Source organism: Ranitomeya imitator, chromosome 4 (genome assembly GCF_032444005.1).
Source record: "Ranitomeya imitator isolate aRanImi1 chromosome 4, aRanImi1.pri, whole genome shotgun sequence".
Lineage (NCBI taxonomy): Eukaryota > Metazoa > Chordata > Amphibia > Anura > Dendrobatidae > Ranitomeya > Ranitomeya imitator.
Window position 1 is genome coordinate 508,871,728 of NC_091285.1, and position 26,872 is coordinate 508,898,599.

Genomic DNA, 26,872 nt, shown 5'->3' on the forward strand with positions numbered 1-26,872 from the left:
TATGGCCCAATATAATGCTCCATGCAGTTATGGCCCCATAGATGCCCAATATAATGCTCCATGCAGTTATGGCCCCATAGATGCCCCATATAATGCTCCATGCAGTTCTTTATGGCCCCATAGACGCTCCATATAGCCACATTTAATGTTGCTGCTGCTGCACAAAAAAAAAATAAAATAAAATGACATACTCGCCACTCGTCGCTGCCCGCTGCTCCTCAGCGTCCCGTCTCTCCGCACTGACTGTTCAGGCAGAGGGCGGCGTGCACACTAATACGTCATCGCGCCCTCTAACCTCAACAGGCAGTGCAGACGACGCGGAAGACGAGGCGGCGGTGGAACGCGGAAAAGTGAATATGACATACTCACCTTTTCCTGACGCGGTCCCCACATGTCCCACGTCTCCGGGAGCGGCAGCTTCTTCCTGTAGCGAGCGGTCACGTGGCACCGCTCATTACAGTAATGAATATGCGGCTCCACCTGTTATGACCTGGTGGTTAGGAGCACCCGAAATGACCAGATAATTAAACCTCATACAGGACGAGCTCTGGGATGTGGGAGCTCTGCTGACCGCAAGCCCTTAACTATCACACACACTAGAAATAGCCGTGGAGCGCTCCTGACCAGACCTAGGCGCCTCGTCACAGCCTAAGAACTATCTAGCCCTAGAGATAGAAAATAAATCCTACCTTGCCTCAGAGAAATTCCCCAAAGGTAAAGGAAGCCCCCCACATATATTGACTGTGAGTAAAGATGAAAGTCACAAACGCAGAAATGAAACATGTTTCAGCAAAAGGGAGGCCAGACTTACTAAATAGACAGAGGATAGGAAAGGTAACTTTGCGATCAGCACAAAAACCTACAAAGACCACGCAGAGTGTGCAAAAAAAGACCAGAGGCCACTCTGCATCCCAGAGCTTCCAGCTAGCAAGACAAAATCATGAAAACCAGCTAGACAAGAAAACAGAACAAAATAAGACTATAAGGAACTTAGCTTCTGCAGGAGAAGGCAGGTCACCAGAGAGATCCAGGAGCGAACTGAACGAATGCAAAAACATTGACAGCTGGCATGGAGTAACGATCTGAGAGGAGTTAAATAGAGCAGCCAACCAAAGGATAAACCACATCACCTGTGTAAGGAACCTCAGAAGCAGCAGATTCACTCAAAGCCACCAGAGGGAGCCCATAGACAGAACTCGCCGAAGTACCATTCACGACCACAGGAGGGAGTTCGACAACAGAATTCACAACATCCACCCCTACGGGAGTGAAGTCCATATTCATTACTTTAATGAGCGGTACCAGTGACAGCTGAACAGGGGAAGAAGCTGCAGGCGCCCGAAGACCATGGAACATGCAGTGACCACGTCAGGAGAGCTGGGAGCAGGTGAGTATTTGATAGGTGTCGCTCCCCCTCAGCCCCCGACTCCGCCCCCCCCCCCCTTTTCTGCCTTCCATAACTCGAGTATAAGCCGAGCGGGGCACTTTCAGCCCATTTTTTTGGGCTGAAAATCTTTTTTTTGGTGCTCACAGCAGGCCAGCATCAGTAACCATAGAGGTCTCAAGGACTTCTATGGTTACCATTCTGAAGCATCCCTGACCCCCGATCATGTGACGGGGATCAGCGATGCGTTCATTTCCGGCCGGAAGCGCCGGTTAAATGCCACTGTCAGCGTTTGATAGCGGCATTTAACTAGTTAATAGCGGCGGGTGAATCGCGATTTCACCCGCCACTATTGCGGGCACATGTCAGCTGTTCAAAACAGCTGACATGTCCCGGCTTTGATACGGGCTCACCGCCGGAGCCCACATCAAAGCGGGGGTTCTGACCTCGGACGTACTATCCCGTCCTAGGTCAGAAAGGGGTTAATAGATGTTATACCTTGGGAGTGCCATTGGTAGAAGACTGGGTGAGAGTGTCCATCCTGAATGTGGGGTTACCAATAAGTGAAAGAAGAAGAGACGTCCAGGGAGAGAGCTGGAAGTGTTGATGTAATTTCTGCCATGCCCTCCATGTAAGACATTAGAAGTGGGTTACCTCACACCTCAGTCGGCAATTCAGTATAAGGGAGATGTAGGAGGGCAGTGAGAGCAAGTCCTGGGGTAAGACAGCATTCCAGGTCATATTGGGCATAATAAGACATTCCTCTCAGCCAGTCCATTTTTCCTCATTTTTACATGTCATTATATCACTTTTGTTATTTTGGCAATTTAACATCACATGTGATACAAAGCTCATTAAAGGGTTATTGCTAATAATTCAAGTTATCACCTATTCACAAGCCAATATTTCCCAATGTGTTGAACTGTCTGTCATTAATCACAAATCACACATGACTCACTTGCCATAGACTTCAATGCAAGTTTCACTGATGGTTTGCATCGCACTGAACATGTCACCAAGTAGCCAAAGCCTTTAGGGAATAATTACTGGATGGAAATGAGTAAGTGCTACAAAAAATGGCCCTTTACCTAGAAAGAACAGTGTGAAGTGACCGACAGCCATAGGAACCACACCTTGTGTACATACCGTCTTTTCGCCTGTGAATAGCTTACGTGCAGGAGATGTCTGCCAGCCCGTGTTCTTATTACGCTTGTATGCAAGGAAAAGTTCCCCACATACACCTGCTTCATTGGATCTGTGACTTACCCCACTGTTTGAGCATACACCATGGCTTCCATGGAACAGATGGGTTTACTGGACTCATGGCGTATTGTATTAATTGTATGGATGCCCTGTAGCTGCTGGCCCTCAGTACTGCTAAAGCAACGATGAAAGCTAGCATTCCCAGAAGAGCTACTGTAGATCTGAAGCCTCTGTCAATCCAGATCTAGTTCCTGCTCAGCACCGCCTCCTGCTTGACTGACAGCTCCTCTGCCTGAAGTCATAGAGGCTATTGGTCAAGCAGGAGGCAGTGGCACTGGGTGGGAAATGGAGCTGGAGCGACAGAGGCTTCAAATCTACAAATAGTTCTTAAGCCTCATTTACAGATCAATTCAAACGCTGATTTCTCAGTAGTGGAGGAAGGGACTGACCATGTAAAGGTATTGCTGGACTTTGAAAGAGATACATGTGCATATAAATAGTTTTGGGGTGAAATCCTGCTGACAGATTCCCTTTAAAAGACAAACCCTGTTTATTTTTTAGGACCACACTTTGCAGAGTTAACAATTTTTATTCAGTCGCCATGACAGCACAACGAGAGAGGGGATCCGCCCTTCAGGGACAGGAAACCTACAGACATAAAAAGGGCGGCACCTCTCTCCCACGTCAGTTTGGTTTCCTGTCCCTGACAGCGGAACCTCTTGCAGACAGGCCCTGACAAGAGGGTCGAAATAAGAAAATTCCCCACTCCTGGCGGCCCGGTACAGGTAGCGGGGGTCCCCTACCTCGGCCCGTCCAGGAGGCAGGAAGCACCACACGGCAGGGGCACTGCGCGGTGTAGGTGTCAGCAGGAGGAAGCAGCCTCTGACTTAAGGCTAGCTTCTCGGGTGTCCGCAGCGCAGAGGTACCTATGAAGAGGTGCTTGGCTACTTGGGGTCCCGGGAGTCACGCTGGTCCGAGCGGGGACGCGGCATTGGTCCGGAGAGGGGTCTGCTGGCGTCCTGGTCCGCGTGTCGGCTTGGCGCCGCCGCCGCGTCCTGAAGGGGGCGGGTCCGGATGACGCGGCGAGCGGCGCGGCCGGATGACGCGGCTGGGCATGCGCGGTAGCGTCATCTCCGGCTAATGGCGGCGCCCAGCTGCGGGAACGGTCGGGGCTTTAGGGAAGGGTAGCGCAGCACAGCGGCGGACGATTATTGACCACCTGGGATTCCCTGCTGGCCCCCATCCGGGGGCGGTACCTTGGGGGTATTTAATGCGGCAAGCTGAGTTGATCAGAGTTCCTCACCCATTCCATAATGGAGTCGCCAGAAGGAACTATCAGCCCGCAGCAGCAGCAGGAGCCGCAGCAGCAGCCAGATAAGCCTCGTAGAAGCTCCCAGCGTCGGTCTAGTGGCAGTAGCCGCGCTGGTGGAGCTAAGGAGGCACGGATCTCTGTTCCAAAATCCTCAGCCCGTAAAGATTTGCCGGCTTCGAAGGATCCCCCATCTACGGTACCACTCATTACTGGACGGGGTAAGTGAGCTTCGTGAAAGTCCACTTAGTGATGGTTGTGTTCCCCTTGTCTTTTTCCTCTATCAGGGGAGGAAAAGTTTGTCCAAAGCCAAACATAGGCAGTGTGCCGAATGTGCAGAGCCACTTCCAGATGGACATTTGAGGAAGTTATGTAAAATGTGTATTCAACGTTTACTGGAGGAGGAGGCGCCTGATCTAACCTCTACAATAAGAGAGATGGTGAGACAGGAAATTAAAGGTGCAGAGAGATCCCGATCCCGGGGGACAGAAGCTAAAAGGTCATCCCCTTTATCTAAGGTAGATTCGGATTCGGGTGAGCTGAGCTCAGGGTCTCTTCCGTCCACTTCCTCCTCTGAGGATCAGGAGTCTGCTCGAGCCTGTTTGTCCCTAGAAAGGGTTAACCATCTGGTCAAAGCAGTAAACAACACAATGGGGATAGAAGATACCCAATCGGAATGTTCCATTCAGGATGTTATGTTCAGGGGTATTGAGCGGAAATCCCGGAGAGCCTTTCCAGTGATTGACAAGATCAAATCGCTAATCTCAAAAGAATGGAAGAAACCGGAAAGGAAGGGGTCGCTTCCGCCAGCCTTTAAAAGACGGTATCCCTTTGAAGAAACGGCTTCGTCCTCATGGGATAAAGTCCCGAAGTTGGATGCAGCAGTCGCTAAGGCATGCAAAAAGTCGTCTCTCCCCTTCGACGACTTGGGAAATTTGAAAGACCCATTAGATAGGAAAGCCGACATTTTCCTTAAAGGGGCTTGGGAAACTTCAGCGGGGTCTCTGAGGCCAGCCATTGCAGCCACTTGTACCGCTCGATCCTTGATGGTTTGGTTAGGTCACCTCGAAGATCAACTCAGAGATAAAGTCCCTAGGTCGGAGATATTGTCCTCTATGTCCACAATCCAGGATGCCGCAGCCTTCCTCTCAGATGCTTCAGCAGATTCGGTCAGGTTAGCCGCCAGGTCCTCGGCATTATCCAATGCAGCCAGGAGAGCACTATGGATAAAATGCTGGCCAGGGGACTTACAGGCTAGAACAAAATTATGTAGCATTCCTTGTGAAGGGGCTCACTTGTTCGGACCGGTCCTAGACGAGCTATTGGAAAAAGCAGGGGATAGTAAAAAACGCTTTCCCTTCCTTGGAAGACCCTTCTACAGACGGGACTATAATAGAGGATGGTCCAACCGCAGAAGGCCGTATAGAGACTCCAACAGAGAATCTACTAGATATGACAACAGCAGGAGAAGGGGTAGAGGTTTTATGTTTAACCCTTCACGAGAAGTTAAGAAACCACAATGACTGGCGGACCAGGTGGGGGGTAGGCTTTTGGCCTTCTACCCAGCCTGGGTACAGATTACAAACAACCCATGGATTCTAGGCATTGTGGAGAAAGGCCTAACCTTAGACTTCCACCATACTCCTCGGGACAAATTTATGTTAACACCTGTTCGTTCCTCCTCTACAGAGCAGTTGGCACTAGAGTCTGAGGTCCGGGAACTCCAACAGAAGAATGTTCTGGTCAGAGTCCCTGCAGGCGAAGAAGGTAGGGGGTTTTATTCCCCTCTGTTCCTGGTCAAAAAACCTGATGGTTCTTATCGCACCATTATTAATTTAAAAGGCCTGAATAATTTTCTGTTCATACCCTCCTTCAAAATGGAGTCGGTCAAGACGGCAATAAAGCTACTCTTTCACCACTGTTTTATGGTTGTCTTAGATCTCAAAGACGCCTATTATCATGTACCAATTCACATTGATCATCAGAGATTTCTTAGGGTGGCGGTCTCACTAGCTGGCACAGTAGAACACTTCCAATATCAGGCACTTCCGTTCGGAGTCGCAGTTGCACCCAGGGTGTTCACAAAAATCATGGTGGAGGTTATGGCACACTTGCATGAACAGGATATATTAATAGTCCCGTACCTGGATGATTTGCTAATTGTGGGTCATTCTGAGTCGCATTGCTCAGACCAACTACAGAAAGTTATGGATGCGTTACACAAATTGGGCTGGATGATCAATATCAAAAAATCACGGCTTCAACCCCTTAAAATACAAGAATTCCTAGGATATATTATTGACTCTAGTCAGCAGGAATGTCGCCTGCCGGACACAAAAGTTGCTAAGATTAAGCATTTGGTCACCAGGGCAATAAATAATCCCTTAATATCAGTCAGGTGTGCGATGTCAATCTTGGGCTCTCTTACGTCCTGCATCCCGGCAGTTCTCTGGGCACAGTTCCACACGAGGGCTTTACAGTGGGACGTGTTACACAATTCCTGTCGCCTAAATGCTCACCTCGACAGTAAATTCACACTTTCTGCGGAGACTGTACATTCACTTGATTGGTGGACTCACACTTCGAATTTACACAGGGGGGTCCCTTGGATAAATCACATATCTAGGGTGCTGACTACGGACGCTAGCCCCAAAGGGTGGGGGGCTCACTTAGGGGAGGATTGGGTTCAGGGACTATGGTCTCTGTCTGAACAGGACTCTTCCTCCAACATGAAAGAACTATTGGCAGTAAAACATGCCTTAAATAGATTCCTTGTACCCCTACAGGGTCGACACGTCAGGCTTTTGTCAGACAATCGGGTAACTGTGGCCTACATTAATCATCAAGGTGGCACGCGATCCAGTACATTGATGGAGGTCGCAAATCATATCTTTCAGGTGGCCGAAGTACATCTTCTCTCCCTGACGGCACTTCATATAAAAGGAAGTATCAACACCAAAGCCGACTATCTAAGCCGCAACATGCTCAGACAGGGGGAGTGGTCGTTAAATCCAGCCATTTTCAGTCAGATCATCCAGTTATGGGGTTGTCCGGAGATAGACCTTTTTGCCAACAGAGGGAACAAAAAATTACATCTATTCTGCTCCCTAAATCCAAAAGACAACCCATACGCTGTGGACGCTCTGCTGATATCTTGGCACTTCAGGCTCGCGTATGCTTTTCCCCCTCTAAATCTGATTCCCCTAGTCCTGAGGAAGATTCGGGAGGACAAGGCCCGGGTAATCTTGGTAGCTCCATTTTGGCCCAAGAGAGCTTGGTTTCCTTGGCTGAGAAAAATGTCTGTCTGCCAACCATGGGTTCTTCCAGAGCTACCAGATCTGCTCTCCCAGGGACCAATCCTCCATCCTCAAGTAGCCAACTTACACCTAGCGGCATGGAACTTGAGAGGTCCTTACTGAGGGGGAAAGGATTCTCTCAGAATCTGGTTAATACTCTCCTTAAAAGTAGAAAACCATCCACAACGGGCATTTATGTGAGAGTATGGAGAAAATTTTTATCTTTTTCAGGGGCTCAAATTGACCAAGAACCATGTATTAACCAGGTTCTTGAATTTTTACAAAAAGGCCTGGAAATGGGCTTGGCCACAAGTACTCTTAGAGTTCAGGTGTCAGCACTGGGAGCGTTATATAATCTTAATTTAGCCAGTAATCACTGGATTGCTAGATTCTTTAAAGCAGTCACCAGGTCTAGACCAATTATTAAGCAAAGGTTAGTCCCATGGGACCTGAATTTGGTACTCTCAGCCCTGACGCAAGCCCCATTCGAGCCCATTGATACTATTCCTGAGAAGATCCTGTCAATCAAAACAGCCCTGCTAGTTGCTCTCACATCTGCTAGGAGGGTTAGTGATCTGCAGGCACTCTCCAGACATCCACCATACATGCAAGTTAGGGAGGATAGGGTCATATTGAAACCCGATCCCCTATATCTGCCTAAAGTTGCGTCTAAATTTCACAGGGTTCAGGAGGTAGTCCTTCCCTCCTTTTGCTCCAATCCTACTAACGATAAAGAACGTAAATTCCATTGCTTAGATGTGAGGAGATGCCTCCTTAGATATATTACAGTTTCAAATTCCTGGAAAAAAGATAACTCTTTATTTGTAGCCTATCAAGGGGTAAGAAAAGGTCTTAGAGTATCTAAAAACACTCTAGCCAGATGGATTAGGGAGGCAATCTCTCTCGCTTATACCGCAGGTGGCAACGAAGTTCCAGATGGTATAAAGGCACACTCCACGCGAGCCATGGCATCTTCCTGGGCGGAGAGGTCAGAAGTGTCAATCGAAGACATATGTAAGGCGGCCACATGGTCTTCCCCTTCTACCTTTCTTAGACATTACAGATTAGATCTGGGTAGTTCCTCAGACCTTACGTTTGGGAGAAGAGTGCTAGAGGCTATTATCCCCCCCTAAAATCTTTCGTCTCTGAAAGTCTCTCGTTGTGCTGTCATGGCGACTGAATAAATACGTACGCTACTCACCTGGTAGCAGTGTTTTTTCAGGAGCCATGACAGCACCCTTAGATTCCCTACCCTATGTTTTGAATAATTCAACAACCTGTTAATCTTGAGTTAAAGTTTATGTTCACTTGCATAATAAAAAATATTTATGTGTATACTGCATCTGTGTTACTAACCAAGGTGGTCCTCTCATGCTCTGGAAACAACTGACGTGGGAGAGAGGTGCCGCCCTTTTTATGTCTGTAGGTTTCCTGTCCCTGAAGGGCGGATCCCCTCTCTCGTTGTGCTGTCATGGCTCCTGAAAAAACACTGCTACCAGGTGAGTAGCGTACGTATATCAAGGTGAGAACAGTATCTTTAAAGCTAATAAATAAGTAATGTAAAAACAATTTGTATCAATTAAGGAAATTTCCATGGGCTGTGAACAAAAAAAAAAAGCCAGATATTCTAATAAAGCCAATTAAAAAGTGTTAAAATAAACTGTCCCACGGTCGAGATGTAAGCCACCAATACAGCCCTCGACTTTCTCTAGCAGTCCTGTAGAGAATGAATGGAGCAGGGGTCGAGCACTTCCACTTTGTTCATACAGGGTACATAAGTGCCTCATTCTGGCAATTGGTGTGACAGTGATCGAATCCCCACGGACCTAGTATGTTTCACCTGTTCTGTGAAAAGTGACAACTTGTTGTTACCAGAATACCACTTTAAGTATTGTAATAATAATAGTAATAATGACGACATTTGTGTATGGTGCATGTTCACATTAGTGATTGTTAATTCTTTGTTTTGTAGATAACTATACTTGGAGATGGCTTTCTTTGGAGTGGTAGCCTCTGGTGCCCATGTCCAGCAGTGTGCTCACTTACTCAGATCTGGAATGCAGAGTAGCTCCTGTCGTAGCCTACACATGACCACCAGATATGCTGCCAAGGAGTACTATGATGTAGTTGTCGTTGGAGGAGGTGCTGGCGGGATCACCATGAGTGCTCGTATGAAGAGAAAAGTTGGAGCTGGAAAAGTTGCTGTCATTGAACCAAGTGAGGTATTGGAACTCTGTGCTAATTCAGTACAGGCTTTTATTTCTGCCATGAAGCAGAATGATGTGCACAATTACTCAGTTTTACCTTGTTTAGGTTCACTACTATCAGCCCATATGGACGCTTGTTGGTGGTGGAGCAAAGCAGCTGGCCAGCTCGGCAAGATCTACTTCAAGCTTAATCCCAACTGGTGTCAAATGGATCAAATCAGAAGTCAAAGGGTTCGATCCTGACAAAAACTGTATCCGTATCGATGACGGAAAAGAGGTGAATATAATGTTCTGAACAAAGAATGAATTTACCACCTTTGTGGACATTTTTTTTTTTAAATTTAAATGCATGTATTTTGGGCCAAAAATTATTTCCGCAATTAGGGTTCATGAAAACAGTTTCACCATTTGGCTTTTACATACTTTTTGTTTCCTGCACATTCAACTTTAATCTAGGTTGTGGTTATAAATCAGCTGAAAGGTGCTCAGAAAAAGACAGATAAAGGACAGTTACAAACTCTTCATAGCAAACTGACCGACGGCGTCTCAGTTAACTCAGGGAATAGCCTGGAGACTTATTCTTCCCTCCACATTTGATCCCATCACAGAAGAAGTTTCCAGGCTCCTCTCTTCTTCTTGTCCGACTACATGCACTATTGACCCCATTCACTCACATCTCCTCCAGTCTTTCTACAGTCGTCACTACTCACCTAACTACAATCTTTAATCTCTCCCTCCTCTGGCATTTTCCCCTCCTCCTTCAAACACTCTATCATTACTCCATTATTAAAAAAAAAACCTTTTGATCCATCCTGCACAAATAACTACAGACCAGTCTCCAATCTCCCCTTCATCTCTAAACTCTTGGTGCGCCTGGTCTACTCCCGCCTTACTCGTTACCTCTCCACTCATTCCCTCCTAGATCCTTCACAGTCCGGCTTCCGCCCCCTACATTCAACAGAAACTGCACTCATCAAGGTGACTAATGACCTTCTGACAGCAAAATGTAATGGTGACCACTTTCTGCTCATTCTTCTCGACCTCTGCAGCTTTTGACACTGTTGACCACCATCTCCTACTCTCTTTGCTCCAGTCAATAGGCATAAAGGACGCTGCCCTCTCGTGGTTCTCTTCCTATCTTTCTGACCGCTACTTCAGTGTTCTGTTTGCTGGCTCTACTTCGTCTCCTCTTCCTCTCACTGTTGGGGTCCCTCAGGGCTCAGTCCTTGACCCCCTTCTCGTCTCTCTCTACACAGCCTCCATTGGAAAGACCATCAGATTTGGCGTTCAGTACCATCTGTATGCTGATAACACACAACTATACACGTCACCCCCTGACCTTACCCCCGCTGTACTACAGAACACCAGTGGCTGTCTGTCTGCAGTCTCCAACATCATGTCCGCTCTCTATCTGAAACTCAACCTCTCCAAAACTGAACTTCTTCTGCTCCCGTTGTCTACTAACCTCCCTAAATCTGACATCTCCCTCTCCATAGGTGTCACCAAAATAATGCCACGGCAGCAGGTGCGCTGTCTGGGTGTTCTGTTTGACACAAATCTTTTCTTCTCCTGCCATATACAATCTCTTGCCTGTTCTTGCCGCTTACACCTAAAGAACATCTCTAGAATCCACCCATTTCTCACCATGGAAGCAACAAAAACCCTCACTGTCGCCCTGATCCACTCCCGCCTGGACTACTGCAATGCTCTATTAGTTGGCCTCCCCCTCACTTGACTTTCCCCTCTCCGGTCCATTCTTAATGCAGCAGCCAGGGTTGTCCATCTGGCTAATCGGTACCAGGACGCGTCCGCTCATTACCAATCATTGCACTGGCTGCCCATTCATTATAGGATTCAATTCCAGCTGCTTGTTCTCACCTACAAAGCTTTCCACAGTGCGGCACCCCCGTCATCTCCTCCCTCATTTCTGTTTATCAGCTTATCTGCTCGTTACGTTCTGCAAGCTACTTTCGACTAACCTCTGCACTAATCCGTACCTCCTGCTCCAAGACTTCTCCCGCGTTGCGCCAATCCTCTGGAATGTTCTACCCCAAGAAATTAGAACTATCCACAGCTTGCACAGTTGTAGGCGCTTCCTCAAAACACATTTGTTCAGAGCGGCCTATCACGTTCCCTAATCAAAGTCATTTTATGTGTTTGTGTGTGTGGCCCATTCACTATCTGAGAATAACCCTCCATCAAACTCCACCTCACCCAACCCCACCATAAATACTGGCTGGTGACAGCTCATGCAGCCTTTATCCCCCACTCCCTCAAGATGGCTAGACCATCATGGTAAATACGCACCTGTACTTTGTGTCTCCCTCCACCTCATTGTAGATTGTTAAACTCTCACGAGCAGGGTCGTCTTCTTACTTTAATTATTGTATTTCACGTTGTTACTTATGACTGTTGTGTATGAACTGTTAAACTGTAAAGTGCTGCAGAATATATTGGCGCTATATAAAAATTATTATTATTATTAATAATCTGCAGCCAGCAATAGACAGTAAAATACAGAGGGTACAGAAGGCAAATGATGCAAAATTTTTACTGAAATCAAAGTTGTAAAAATTATTTTTAGCCCAAAATAAGTGTATAAAAGTTTAAAAAAAAACAATAGTTGTCCCCCAAAGGTGGACAACCCTTGAACATTACCAAAACTGTGTGAATGAATTTTGTTAATACTGGAGAGGAAGAAACCTTGTAAAACTGGTGATATACATTAATTTCCTTAGTTGTATGAGTGTAACGAGTCATTGTGTTGGTCAGACAAGTCCCTGCTCATTTATAGTAGCTCATTCTGCCTGGTGACATAGTAAAAGAAAGGGCTGCAACAAAATATTTACTTATGTCCGGATAGCTAGTACTTCACTGACCTACTGACATTTATGTCCTAATAGGAGTGTGGCCTAATTTTCTGGTGATTGGGTTAAAGCAGGGGTCCCCAACCTGTGGTTTGCAGGCCTCACAGCTTTCTCCCAGGTTGGATGGGATAATTGGAACCATCATAAGCTGGGGAATGGGATAATGCTGCCACTTAGTGAGGTTCAATGATGAGATGTGTGCTTGATGTGAGAATACCAAATGTGGGTAAAGTGGGAACCCATAGCTATAAGTATACTGCCTACAAGGGAGGGGTGTACAATGTCTTGAAATGTCTGGTATGGGGAATCTTTGGCTAGGGGGCTCTGTTCGTCAATATGATGGGGTGCTTTGTTGATGTATCTTGAAACCATCTACTGTATCAGAGCTAAATGTGACTCGAAAGGTTGTGGACCACAGGATTAGTGGTAAGCCATTATTCGTTGCAGTGTCTGATAACAGATCTTTTTACCAAAACTTTGTTACATTATAATTGGCAAATACTGTATTGTATGTTTCTTCCCATTCTACACATACATGGACATACAAAGTCTACACACCCCTGACAAAGTACCATTTTTTTGGCCATGTAAAAAAATCATACTAAGAAAAATAATTTCAGAATTTTTTTCCACCTTAATGTTGCCCATAATGTATACAGATCCATTGATAAATAAACTGAAATCATTTTGAGGGGGGTAATTAAAAATAATAATGAACACCCTCCTATAATTGAGGATTGGGTTGTGTTCAGAATTGGCCAATTACATTTAAACTCATGTTAGATAGTGGTCAGTGTGCAGCTGCCATCATTTACAGTGATTTTGATTAACCTTCTATGAAGTTTAGCTGTTCTAGTAGGATTTTCCTGACCGTTCCTTAGTTGCATTGTACAGCAAAAGCCATGATCCGTAAACAGCTTACAACAGAGCAAAGGGATCTCATTGTTAAGATTTAAAAAAAACATCCCTTAACCTGAACTGCACTGCTAACTACAGACTATCTTCATCTCTTATCTCCTGGAATGCTTGCTCCAACTCTCGTCTAATCCGTTATCTCTCAGATGACGCTCTTCTTGACTCTTTTCCGCTCTTTACACTTTACTGAAACTGCCCTCACTAAGGTCTCTAATATCCATTAACAGCTAAATCTAATGGTCACTACTCCATGCTGATTCTCCTGGATCTCTCTGCTGCATTCGATACTGTGGATCACCAGCTCCTCCTCACTATGCTCCGCTCCATCGGCCTCAAGGACACAGCCCTCTCCTGGTTCTCCTCCTATCTCTCTGACTGCTCCTCCACTGTATCTTTTGCCAGCTCTTACTCCTCTCCTCATCCCCTTACTATCAGGGTTCCAGTACCATCTTTATGCTGATGACACGCAATTATACACTTCTTCCCCTGACATCATCCCCACCCTAATAAAAAATACCAAGGATTGTTTGTCCGCTGTCTCTTAACATCATGTCCTCCCTCTATCTGAAAGTGACCTTCATGTGTTTCTCCCCCCTACTATCCTAACTCTACCTAACATTGAAGTTACCTTGGAGGGTTCAACCATAACTCCCAAGAAGCATGGGAACCGCAGCTGTCTGACCGGCTGTAATGAATTTACCGCTGATAAGAAGCCATATTTACCGCGCCGACATGCACCTGACATTGTGGCAAACACTGGATGTTCGGGCTCCACAATCAAATGAGTGGGTTCTGGGTTCTATTCTAGTACCAGAACCTGAACTTTTTGTTTAACTGTTCGGCCACACTCAGAGTCTGACATCAGACCTATGGTAGGATGTAATTTTCATATCTGTATACAACAAGGGTCTTTGGATTGAACACAAAAGTAATTGTGCCAAGAAGCGTTGCAGAAGGACATTATTCACAGGCAGAGTGTGTAACAGGAATAACTTGTTTGTACTGACACTTTAAAATTCCCAAAGACAAATGCGTGATACTCTAAAGGTAGTGGCGCGATCACCATCAAAATATTGTATCTAGCTATCTCTTTTTTTTTTTTTAAAGATACCCTATTATTACTCTCCTTTTATTTTTGTTCTGACTGCTAAATGCCTGTTGTAGTCTTATGTCGCCTTGGCTACCTACCTATGCAGGCTTGTCTGACTGTTCAGCTGGCCGCTATCTCTCCCGACTCTCCCATACACAGGAATACTTGCTATGCTGATCTCTGGCAGCAGCTTATCTCAGGGAGAACAAAAGGATCGGCACTCCGAAATCAAACATGCCAACAATCAAACCTCCCAACAATCAATTGTTTGGGCTTCCCCTTAAAGGTACCGTCACACTCAGCAACTTTGCAACGAGAACGACAACGATCCGTGACGTTGCAGCGTCCTGGATAGCGATCTCGTTGTGTTTGACACGCAGCAGCGATCAGGATCCCGCTGTGCCATCGCTGGTCGGAGCTAGAAGTCCAGAACTTTATTTGGTCATCAGGTCGGCGTGTATCGTCATGTTTGACATCAAAAGCAACGATGCCAGCAATGTTTTACATGGAGCTAACAACCAGCGGGAACGAGAAGTGAGTCGCCGTTACGTCACTGGATCGCTCCTGCATCGTTCTGGTGTTGCTGTGTTTGACGTCTCTACAGCGACCTAAACAGCGACGCTCCAGTGATCGGCTCGTTGTCTATATCGCTGCAGCGTCGCTGAGTGTGACGGTACCTTTACACATTAGAGTGGTGCCCGTACCCGTCGTTATGGGCAGGTTCGACCACATTTGTGTAATATGAATTGAGGACTTTGTGCCACATTTACACATGCTGATCATTGGACCTGGAAATTTTCTATGGTCGTCCTGCTAGATAGGCTGCCAATCGCCCAATAAACAAGCCCCTGTTCTATGGCACTTGCTGGATCAGGGAGTTCTGCAAATACATTTAACATACATTGACTGTAGTGTTAAAGGAGTGATTGCAGGTTTTAAAATGATGGATTATCTTTAGGATTTGCCTTTACTTTCTTGGACCCCCAGTAAAACTGAGCATGAAGGGGACACAATACAGGTGTAGTGTTGCGTTCCCTTCTGTATTCTCTCTGCATAGTGGTTCCCCAGCCACAGAAGTGCAGTGTGGCCCCATTCTAGTTGATAGGGCTGGCGGCAGGCCCTTGCACAACCAGGGAACTGCAGGGGGAGACACTAGAGCACTATCCTCCGTTCTGAGGATTGGTGAGGATGCCAGGAGTCCAATAGACACAGATGGCATATGTGACAGAGCCATATACAGTGTAGTTAAACTGTAACTGTATGTATATATTTTTTTAAACTTTTATCTTTATTTATTGCATTATAAAGAGAGGAGGTGCCAAGATGGAAAAACAATCGCTGAGAAACTAAATAAAATTCTTAACTTATTACTGGAATCCTGAAAGCAGTCCAAGACAATGGCACACCATGTACATTAAGTAACAGGATATGAAATTACATAGCTATAAACCAGAACAAAGAGAAAAATAGAAGCACGAGGAAAAGATGGAGGAGGAAGCAATGGGGAAGGGTGTCCAAAGGTGGGGCCCAAAAAAGTGCAGGCTCAATTTTCCCCAATAAGAGACAGCTAGTCAGCAGACGAGGTAAACTCCAGGAATTATCAATCGTAGAAGTGAGCTCCTCCATTAACATCACCTCATTCATTTTAGAAAATCAGAGGGAGATTGTCAGAGCTTTTGTATGTAGATTATATTAATATGTCAGCTACAAAATAGGGTTTAAATAAACTTGATGGCACTCGTAAAGTTCATACATTTCAGAATATCATTGATTACTTAGTGATGAAATGGTACATCTTATTAACACAAGTAGACTGGTCTTTGTGATATGGCCACAGTTTATTACAGGTAGTTGGCATTGCCAGCTTTCAATGATTCGTTTTCTAATTTTCTGCTTTCCTTCTTTACAGATCAGCTATAAATATTTGATTATTGCTCTTGGTCTCAAATTGCAGTATGAAAAGGTAAAGTATTATATTTATTGCATATGAATGTAAATGCAGAAGTCACAAATAAATGATAAGCTGATATACTGTGAATTGTAATAGATAGATAGTACTGCCCATAGGGACAAAGAAATGTAAAAATGGTGTTAACATACTATCCAGATTTACTAGCAGTAATGTAGGGACAGATTTTTGTACTTTTTGAAAAAAATCTAAACACCTGTAAGGTTACCGTCACACTGAACAATTTAACAACGATATCGATAGCGATCCGTGACGTTGCAGTGTCCTGGATAGCGATATCGTTGTGTTTGACACGCAGCAGCGATCTGGATCCTGCTGTGCCATCGTTGGTCAGAGCAGAAAGTCCAGAACTTTATTTCTTCGCTGATCTCCCGCTGACATCGCTGAATCGGCGTGTGTGACGCCGATTCAGCAATGTCTTCACTGGTAACCAGGGTAAACATCGGGTTACTAAGCGCAGGGCCGCGCTTAGTAACCCGATGTTTACCCTGGTTACCAGTGTAAATGTAAAAAAAAAAAAAACACTACATACTTACATTCCGGTGTCTGTGGCGTCCCCCGGCATTCTGCTTCCCTGCACTCCTCCTGCATCCTGTGTCAGCGCCGGCCGGCCGTAAAGCAGATTACAGCGGTGACGTCACCGCTCTGCTTTACGGCCAGCACTTACACAGTGCAGGGAAGCAGAACGCCGGGGGACAGACACCGGAATGTAAGTATGTAGTGTTTTTTTTTTTTTACATTTACACTGGTAACCAGGGTAAACATCTGGTTACTAAGCGTGGCCCTGCTCTTAGTAACCCGATGTTTACCCTGGTTACCCGGGGACTTCGGCATCATTGGTCGCTGGAGAGCTGTCTGTGTGACAGCTCTCCAGCGACCACACAGCGACGCTGCAGCGATCGGCATCGTTGTCTAGATCGCTGCAGCGTCGCTTAATGTGACGGTACCTTAATACACCTACCTCTTAACGGCATACCATGTCCAACCCTTTTTTGTTTTACATAAATTGTCTATATATTCTCACACCCATGTAATCAACCCCAGATGAATACATTGTATTCATCTAGCTTGTCATGCATTTCTCTCATAAGATCAAATTTCTAACTTCCATTACAAAATCTTCAGTTTTACTTAAATTAGTTGATGTAAAAATGAATACACCCCTCAAAAACTACTACATCTAGTATTTTTTATGACCTCCATGATTTTTATGAATCATAGTAACATAGTAACATAGTAACATAGTTAGTAAGGCCGAAAAAAGACATTTGTCCATCCAGTTCAGCCTATATTCCATCATAATAAATACCCAGATCTACGTCCTTCTACAGAACCTAATAATTGTATGATACAATATTGTTCTGCTCCAGGAAGACATCCAGGCCTCTCTTGAACCCCTCGACTGAGTTCGCCATCACCACCTCCTCAGGCAAGCAATTCCAGATTCTCACTGCCCTAACAGTAAAGAATCCTCTTCTATGTTGGTGGAAAAACCTTCTCTCTTCCAGACGCAAAGAATGCCCCCTTGTGCCCGTCACCTTCCTTGGTATAAACAGATCCTCAGCGAGATATTTGTATTGTCCCCTTATATACTTATACATGGTTATTAGATCGCCCCTCAGTCGTCTTTTTTCTAGACTAAATAATCCTAATTTCGCTAATCTATCTGGGTATTGTAGTTCTCCCATCCCCTTTATTAATTTTGTTGCCCTCCTTTGTACTCTCTCTAGTTCCATTATATCCTTCCTGAGCACCGGTGCCCAAAACTGGACACAGTACTCCATGTGCGGTCTAACTAGGGATTTGTACAGAGGCAGTATAATGCTCTCATCATGTGTATCCAGACCTCTTTTAATGCACCCCATGATCCTGTTTGCCTTGGCAGCTGCTGCCTGGCACTGGCTGCTCCAGGTAAGTTTATCATTAACTAGGATCCCCAAGTCCTTCTCCCTGTCAGATTTACCCAGTGGTTTCCCGTTCAGTGTGTAATGGTGATATTGATTCCCTCTTCCCATGTGTATAACCTTACATTTATCATTGTTAAACCTCATCTGCCACCTTTCAGCCCAAGTTTCCAACTTATCCAGATCCATCTGTAGCAGAATACTATCTTCTCTTGTATTAACTGCTTTACATAGTTTTGTATCATCTGCAAATATCGATATTTTACTGTGTAAACCTTCTACCAGATCATTAATGAATATGTTGAAGAGAACAGGTCCCAATACCGACCCCTGCGGTACCCCACTGGTCACAGCGACCCAGTTAGAGACTATACCATTTATAACCACCCTCTGCTTTCTATCACTAAGCCAGTTACTAACCCATTTACACACATTTTCCCCCAGACCAAGCATTCTCATTTTGTGTACCAACCTCTTGTGCGGCACGGTATCAAACGCTTTGGAAAAATCGAGATATACCACGTCCAATGACTCACCGTGGTCCAGTCTATAGCTTACCTCTTCATAAAAACTGATTAGATTGGTTTGACAGGAGCGATTTCTCATAAACCCATGCTGATATGGAGTTAAACAGTTATTCTCATTGAGATAATCCAGAATAACATCCCTCAGAAACCCTTCAAATATTTTACCAACAATAGAGGTTAGACTTACTGGCCTATAATTTCCAGGTTCACTTTTAGAGCCCTTTTTGAATATTGGCACCACATTTGCTATGCGCCAGTCCTGCGGAACAGACCCTGTCGCTATAGAGTCACTAAAAATAAGAAATAATGGTTTATCTATTACATTACTTAGTTCTCTTAGTACTCGTGGGTGTATGCCATCCGGACCCGGAGATTTATCTATTTTAATCTTATTTAGCCGGTTTCGCACCTCTTCTTGGGTTAGATTGGTGACCCTTAATATAGGGTTTTCATTGTTTCTTGGGATTTCACCTAGCATTTCATTTTCCACCGTGAATACCGTGGAGAAGAAGGTGTTTAATATGTTAGCTTTATCCTCGTCATCTACAACCATTCTTTCCTCACTATTTTTTAAGGGGCCTACATTTTCAGTTTTTATTCTTTTACTATTGATATAGTTGAAGAACAGTTTGGGATTAGTTTTACTCTCCTTAGCAATGTGCTTCTCTGTTTCCTTTTTGGCAGCTTTAATTAGTTTTTTAGATAAAGTATTTTTCTCCCTATAGTTTTTTAGAGCTTCAATGGTGCCATCCTGCTTTAGTAGTGCAAATGCTTTCTTTTTACTGTTAATTGCCTGTCTTACTTCTTTGTTTAGCCACATTGGGTTTTTCCTATTTCTAGTCCTTTTATTCCCACAAGGTATAAACCGCTTACACTGCCTATTTAGGATGTTCTTAAACATTTCCCATTTATTATCTGTATTCTCATTTCTGAGGATATTGTCCCAGTCTACCAGATTAAGGGCATCTCTAAGCTGTTCAAACTTTGCCTTCCTAAAGTTCAATGTTTTTGTGACTCCCTGACAAGTCCCCCTAGTGAAAGACAGGTGAAACTGCACAATATTGTGGTCGCTATTTCCTAAATGCCCAACCACCTGCAGATTTGTTATTCTGTCAGGTCTATTAGATAGTATTAGGTCTAAAAGTGCTGCTCCTCTGGTTGGATTCTGCACCAATTGTGAAAGATAATTTTTCTTGGTTATTAGCAGAAACCTGTTGCCTTTATGGGTTTCACAGGTTTCTGTTTCCCAGTTAATATCCGGGTAGTTAAAGTCCCCCATAACCAGGACCTCATTATGGGTTGCAGCTTCATCTATCTGCTTTAGAAGTAGACTTTCCATGCTTTCTGTTATATTTGGGGGTTTGTAACAGACCCCAATGAGAATTTTGTTACCATTTTTCCCTCCATGAATTTCAACCCATATGGACTCGACATCCTCATTCCCTTCGCTAATATCCTCCCTTAAAGTGGACTTTAGACAAGACTTTACATAGAGACAAACCCCTCCTCCTCTCCGATTTTTACGATCCTTTCTAAACAGACTGTAACCCTGTAAGTTAACTGCCCAGTCATAGCTTTCATCTAACCATGTCTCGGTTATTCCCACTATGTCAAAGTTACCTGTAGATATTTCTGCTTCTAGTTCTTCCATCTTGTTTGTCAGGCTTCTGGCGTTTGCGAGCATGCAGTTTAGAGGATTTTGTTTTGTTCCAATCTCCTCACTGTGAATTGTTTTAGAAATGTTCTTACCTCCCTTCTGAGTATGTTTTCCTGGGTCGTCTTTGTTCGAGTCTAATGTTTTTCTTCCCGTCCCCTCTTCTTCTAGTTTAACGCCCTCCTGATGAGTGTAGCGAGTCTTCTGGCGAATGTGTGTTTCCCAGGTTTGTTGAGGTGTAGTCCGTCTCTGGCGAGGAGTCCATCATACCAGTAATTCACACCGTGGTCCAGGAATCCAAATCCTTGTTGTCTGCACCATCGTCTTAGCCAGTTGTTTGCATCAAGGATCCTGTTCCATCTCCTGGTGCCATGCCCGTCTACTGGAAGGATAGAAGAAAAAACTACCTGTGCATCCAGTTCCTTTACTTTCTTCCCCAACTCTTCAAAGTCCTTGCAGATTGTCGGTAGGTCCTTCCTTGCCGTGTCATTGGTGCCAACATGTATCAGAAGAAATGGGTGGAAAGAAATCGTACTAACTCGGTCCTTCCTTGCCGTGTCATTGGTGCCAACATGTATCAGAAGAAATGGGTGGAAAGAAATCGTACTAACTCATCTAGGCATGGAATGAATAAGATGGCGACATATATTGCAATATCTATTTTCATTGAAGAACGACCTCTTTTAGAGCCTGGATGCTGGATGGAGAGTGATGCTCAACTTGTCTCTTCAGAATTCTTCATAGGTCTTTGGTTGGGTTTAGATCAGGAGACATACTTGGCCACTGTTCACCCTGTTCTCTTAGGAAATGCAACAGTGACCTGCGTGAGATGTGAATTTTGGATCACTGTATTTATAGAAATAGAGGGCACTACATCAATATATAATGATAAGGGTCAGGGATCAACCTTATGCATATAAAATGATATAAAGAAACAAGACAGGAAAGAATATGCATAACAGGGATCAACCTGAACAAAATATCTTTATTACAAATCTCTAGATACAAAAACAGCATAGGAAAACACATTGATTAAAAACACTTAAAGGGAATCTGTCACCTACTTTTTCGTATATAAGCTTCGGCCACCGCCATTAGGGGCTTATCTACAGCATTCTGTAATGCTGTAGATAAGCCCCCGATGTAACCTGAAAGATAAGAAAAACGAGTTATATTATACTCACCCAAGTGCGGTCTGGGTCCGATGGGCATCGCGGTCCAGGTCTGGCGCCTCCCATCTTCATGCGATGATGTCTTCTTCCTTGCTTCTGTCGCGGCTCCGGCACAGGCATACTTTATCTGCCCTGTTGAGGGAAGAGCAAAGTACTGCAGTGCGAAGGTGCCGGGAAAGGTCAGAGAGGCCCAGCGCCTGCGCACTGCAGTACTTTGCTCAGCCCTCAACAGGGCAAATCAGTACACCTGCGCCGGAGCCGCAGCATGAAGACAGGAAGAGGACGTCATTGCTTGAAGATGGGAGGCGCCAGACCCGGACCGTGACTCCCATCGGACCGAACCGCCCCTCAAGTGAGTATAATATAACTTATTTTTCTCATCTTTCAGGTTACATCGGGGGCTTTTCTACAGCATTATAGAATGCTGTAGATAAGCCCCTGATGCTGGTGGCCGCAGCTTATATACGAAAAAGTAGGTGACCGATTCCCTTTAAAAAGCCAAACGGCTGGAGACCAAAAGACAGACCAAATATTATTATTATTTATTGTTATAGCGCCATTTATTCCATGGCGCTTTACATGTGAGGGGTATACATAATAAAAACAAGTACAATAATCTTAAACAATACAAGTCACAACTGGTACAGGAGGAGTGAGGACCCTGCCCGCGAAGGCTCACAATCTACAAGATGATCCTCCCCAGGACAAAAGCACAATTTTGCAATTCCAATAAATTCAAGCAATACAAATACAGGCTGGATAAGAAAGTGCCAGTCATGATTCCAATATAAAAAAAAGTATCTTAACAACTCTATGTATAGATATAATTCAAGAATTGGTGTGCCGCCAGCTTGGTCTGAATAGAATAAATGCAGCCTTTACTAAAGACACAAGATGAAAACTGGTTACTTGTCAATGCAACAATCACCAAAATACATAGGACCAGCAAGGTAGCATAAAAATAGGAACCACTATGTTATACTGTAGATACCAAAGTTTGTTTACCCAATAAGGTCACCCACTGGTACAGGCCTAATGGATCTAAACAGCCATGGGATTATGGAGCGATAAAGTGCTAAGTGCAGCCCAGGGGGAATTCATGAATAGTGTCTTCATCAGGGGTGATATGGGTGTTTGGGATCATTATCATGGAAAACTGCACGTCTACCAAGGGCATGGTGTAATAGTAGCATCTCTATCAATATAGAGCAGTGCATCTGTAAATTTATGATACTCTCAATGAAATGGAGCTCCCTGTCACCAGCAGCACTCATGTAACCCCACAAAAGGACACTGACACCACTATGTTTCACTGTAGGTATCCTACATTTTTCTTTGTACTTCTTACAGTTTTAAAGCCTTGTACTCTACATCTAAGGCCGGAGTCACACTACCATATAGTACGGACGAGTGCTATGCTATGAAAAAAAAAATCGCATAGCACTTGGACCAATGTTAGTCTATGGGGCAGCTCCCTTCATCCGTTTTTTTTTTCTCGGCCGTATTATACATGCGAGAGAAATCGCAGCATGCTGCAATTTGCACCGTATATCGGCCGATACCCGCCAATGAACGTCTATGGGTTCGAGAAATACTCGCAAACCACACGGACCATCAGTGTGACTTGCGAGAAATACTCACCGGCGTCCTTTAGAAAAGCCAGCAATTTAGTGCGCTGTAATATAAAATCACACTGGCAGGTTAAAATAGAATAGATGAAATAAATGTATACACATAGTATAGGTAGATGGATAGATAGATACTAGATGGTGGCTTCCTTCCTCGACGACATTCATGCATGCTATTCCTTTGCAGTGTATGCCGTATTGTGTCATAGGAAACACTCACCCTGGTCAATTTTCTTCAACAAAGAGTCATCGTAATATTCTAAGCAGGGGTAGGATTCAGATTTTCCACAACAGCTTCCTTAGCATGAGGGATCTCTGCAGTGTAGTGCGCTGTGCAAAATTATTTGTACTTTAAGACCACATTCACACATTCAGTGTTTGGTCAGTTTTTTACCTCAGTATTTGTAAGCCAAACCCAGGAATGGGTGATAAATACAGAAGTTTGGACGTGTTTCTATTATACATTTCCTCTGATTGTTCCACTCCTGGGTTTGGCTTACAGATACTGATGTAAAATACCGACCAAATACTGAACGTGTGATCGTGGCCTAAGACTGTGCCCACAATGAGTTTTTTATCAACTTTTTAACACTGCGTATTTTCACTACATCAAAAACTAAAATAAAAATAACATACTCGCCTCCCTTTCCAGCAATGTCTGATCTGAGTCTCCTGAAGCTTGTGACATTGTGTGCACAGAGAGCTCTTGTTGACCTGTCTAAAAAGGTTGTTAAATGACCAATGATCGGTTTGTATACAGCCAATTGTTGGTTGTTGAATGACTGCAGGCGACAGGTGTATATCGTACTTGGGATTTGACGATTTTTCTTGTGCTGTAGAACTTTCCTTTCTTGTGTAGTTATTACATTATCTGTCCACTAGGTGGTACTGTTCGCTGTTTTTGTCTTTTACATTTTCTTATTTATTTCTTGTACTCGCCATGGCTAGGGCCACACCAGCGTATAGTCTCTCATCCAAGAGAGTCGGGCCGATGGTGCAAATCAGAGTTTGATCACAGTGTGATCCAATTTTCTCAGATGAAGAGAAGATGGCAAAATAAATGTATCCGTTTTGTCAGTGCGTAGTAATGAGACTGCACTCAGATGTCATCTGGGTTCTATGTTTTCCAAGAACTTATTGACTTGCATTGGCGAGTGCTATCTGAATATTGGATCAAACTCCAGCATGCTGCAATTTTTTTTTTTTCTCCATACAGGGTCTGTCCGAGGAAAGAATCGGACATCTGCGTGGCCCCATAGACTAACAATGGTCCATGTGTGATCTGATGTTTGTCCGATCGCACTTGGGCCAATCATGTGGTCATCTGCACGAGCCCTTTTATAGGAAAATTTAATTCCACAGCATGTTATCATATCTTACTAATCTTTTATAGTTGTCTTGTGATATTCATTGCCGCTTTTTTGCTCCAAATTCTTCAAAATGGGGCATGCACTCTATGAATTTTGCGCAATATTAAAAAAATGGATTATATGTTTGTCTTCTACCATTTTTGCTTCCTGTTAGTTCAATGGCTCTTTCCTGTTAAATAAAATCACAATGGGGACAGAGGGAGTCCTAGAGTGCATTGGCAACAAATTTCACATATTTTTGAAAAGTCACAAATGATGAATAAGTTGAAAACCTCTGGAAATCATAAACTCCGTCAACTATGGAGAACTTAAACACAAAATAGATTTTAAAAAAAGGTGCTAAATGGAGGGAAAAATGGGCAAAAATCTAGACAAATATGGGCACAAATGCAATTATGAATTGGGTCCTATTTGACTGAAAAAGCCATTTGCCACAAATGACTCCAGCAGAGGCAGGCGCAGGATTGGTGGAAGGCGCTTACCGGAGGTGTACACCGCTCGTCCGGTCTTCCTGATTCATGAAGAGACCTGCACCTCTCTGTGAATCAGGAACGTCTGACTCCAGACGTGATGCATCGGGCATTGAGGTTTTTTTACTGAGTTTTTGAACAGAAACTCCCAAGATTTTCAAGAGTTGTGAGTTTCTGAGGAAGATTTGGGAGAGTTTCTGCTCAAAAAAATCAGCAAAAAGACTCCAAGTTTTTGAACAGCTTTGTAGTATTGAGGAGGATTTGAAGAGGTTCCCTTCAGTTTCTGCTTGAAAAACTGTGTGCACATAGCCTTATTGTGTCAGCGGTACTTTTTTTTTTTCTAGTTTTGCTGGTAGGCACTGAGGGCAGGCATGGGATAGATAGAATTCGGGCTATCCAGACCACCCACCGGTAAATCTGCCTTCTGTCTGTTTTGCATTTTCTCTTTTGGACTGACTTTGCCATCTCTTATTTTATTGCATAGGTGAAAGGACTTCCAGAAGGATTTAACTATCCCAAAATTGGTTCCAACTACTCAGTGAAAACTGTTGAGAAAACCTGGAAAGCTCTGCAAGATTTTAAAAAGGGGAACGCCATATTCACCTTCCCCAACACCCCAGTGAAATGTGCAGGCGCCCCACAGAAGATCATGTATTTAGCAGAGGAGTATCTGCGAAAGGTAAGCGCAGCACACTCCATTTCTGTCACATTACAATCATTATTACTAATCATATCTGCCTCCTAGTCTATATACGGTGGGTGAGGCCCAACATGGTAGTAAGGGTCCCGTAAAATAATAATGTCTGACATATTGACTGTTCATTAGTCCAGTTCTTGTGTTCATTACAGCCTGTTAGACCTTTTTTTATGCATCACTTGGCTAAAACTTTCCGCTTACTTTATTATTATTATTATTATTATTAACAGCTAATCATGAGAGTATTGTTCTTCTTCCTATTGAAACTGATTGTTTGGGTGTCTTTCAATTGTCTTTTACCACCTCTGTCTCCAGCAAGATACATGGGTCTCCTAAGAAGAAAAACAGAATTTTAGTGACACTGTGAGTCCAGTTCCAAAATAAAATCTCTCAATAGGTGGGAAACTGTCTTGATCCCTGGAAATGGAGTCAAAACACAAATGATTTGCCCTGGTCAGTGACAAGTGCATTTGTAAGGATGTGTCTGCCAGAAAGGTGTATTAGGCTACATTCCCACTGCGTATTTTTGAAAAATGCAAGTAACCTATTTTACTGCAACTTAAAGAAAAAAAAAAAAAAAACGACCCAAAAGCTCATGGTGGGAATGTAGCCTAAGGATATGTCCACATATTGCAGAAAATGAGTTACAAATCTGCAAACAGAATCCGCATGTTACATGTGGATTTCCCCTACACCATGTACTGAGCATTGAATAGGATAAAATCTGCAATAAAAATCCACACCATGCTTTCATTTTTGTGCAGATTATTTTTCGGCAACATATATGACTTATTTTGACAAACCCATCTACTTATATTGTACTTTAAGTTGCTGCTCACTGCAATTCTACGACAAATCCACGACATATGAATTAATTGATACCTTTATGTAGGCAAATGATTTCTCCTAAATACCGTAGGTTTCTTTTCTGTTTTGCTCAAGTAGACAGGAAAGCGATCTGATGCCAACGTCATCTTTAACACTCCTTTGGGAGTCATCTTTGGAGTGAAGAAATATGCAGACGCCTTGTTACAGATCATCAAGGAACGAGATATTCAGGTCAACTTTAAGCACAACCTCATTGAGGTGCGGGCAGACAAACAAGAAGCCATATTTGAGAACATGGATAACCCAGGGGAGACCAAAGTGTTCCAGGTAAATAAGAAAAATGACAGGGAACTTTTAAGGTCACCTGACTGTTCCCAACCAC

The 26,872-nt window shown here is 44.1% G+C and overlaps 1 protein-coding gene across 3 annotated transcripts in view; it reads left to right on the top strand.

Annotated features, from left to right (window-relative positions):
• Positions 1 to 26,872, top strand: part of SQOR (sulfide quinone oxidoreductase) — a 112,300-nt gene that overhangs the window by 63,655 nt on the left and 21,773 nt on the right. For 2 of the 3 annotated variants that reach the window (XM_069766059.1, XM_069766060.1), the window contains exons 2-6: positions 9,165 to 9,414; positions 9,506 to 9,676; positions 16,181 to 16,234; positions 25,450 to 25,644; positions 26,608 to 26,817. In XM_069766059.1, coding sequence (XP_069622160.1) covers positions 9,181 to 9,414; positions 9,506 to 9,676; positions 16,181 to 16,234; positions 25,450 to 25,644; positions 26,608 to 26,817 — 864 coding nt within the window. In that variant the 5' untranslated portion in view covers positions 9,165 to 9,180. The remainder of the gene's footprint in view (positions 1 to 9,164; positions 9,415 to 9,505; positions 9,677 to 16,180; positions 16,235 to 25,449; positions 25,645 to 26,607; positions 26,818 to 26,872) is intronic. The other variant, XM_069766062.1, reaches the window with a different exon arrangement.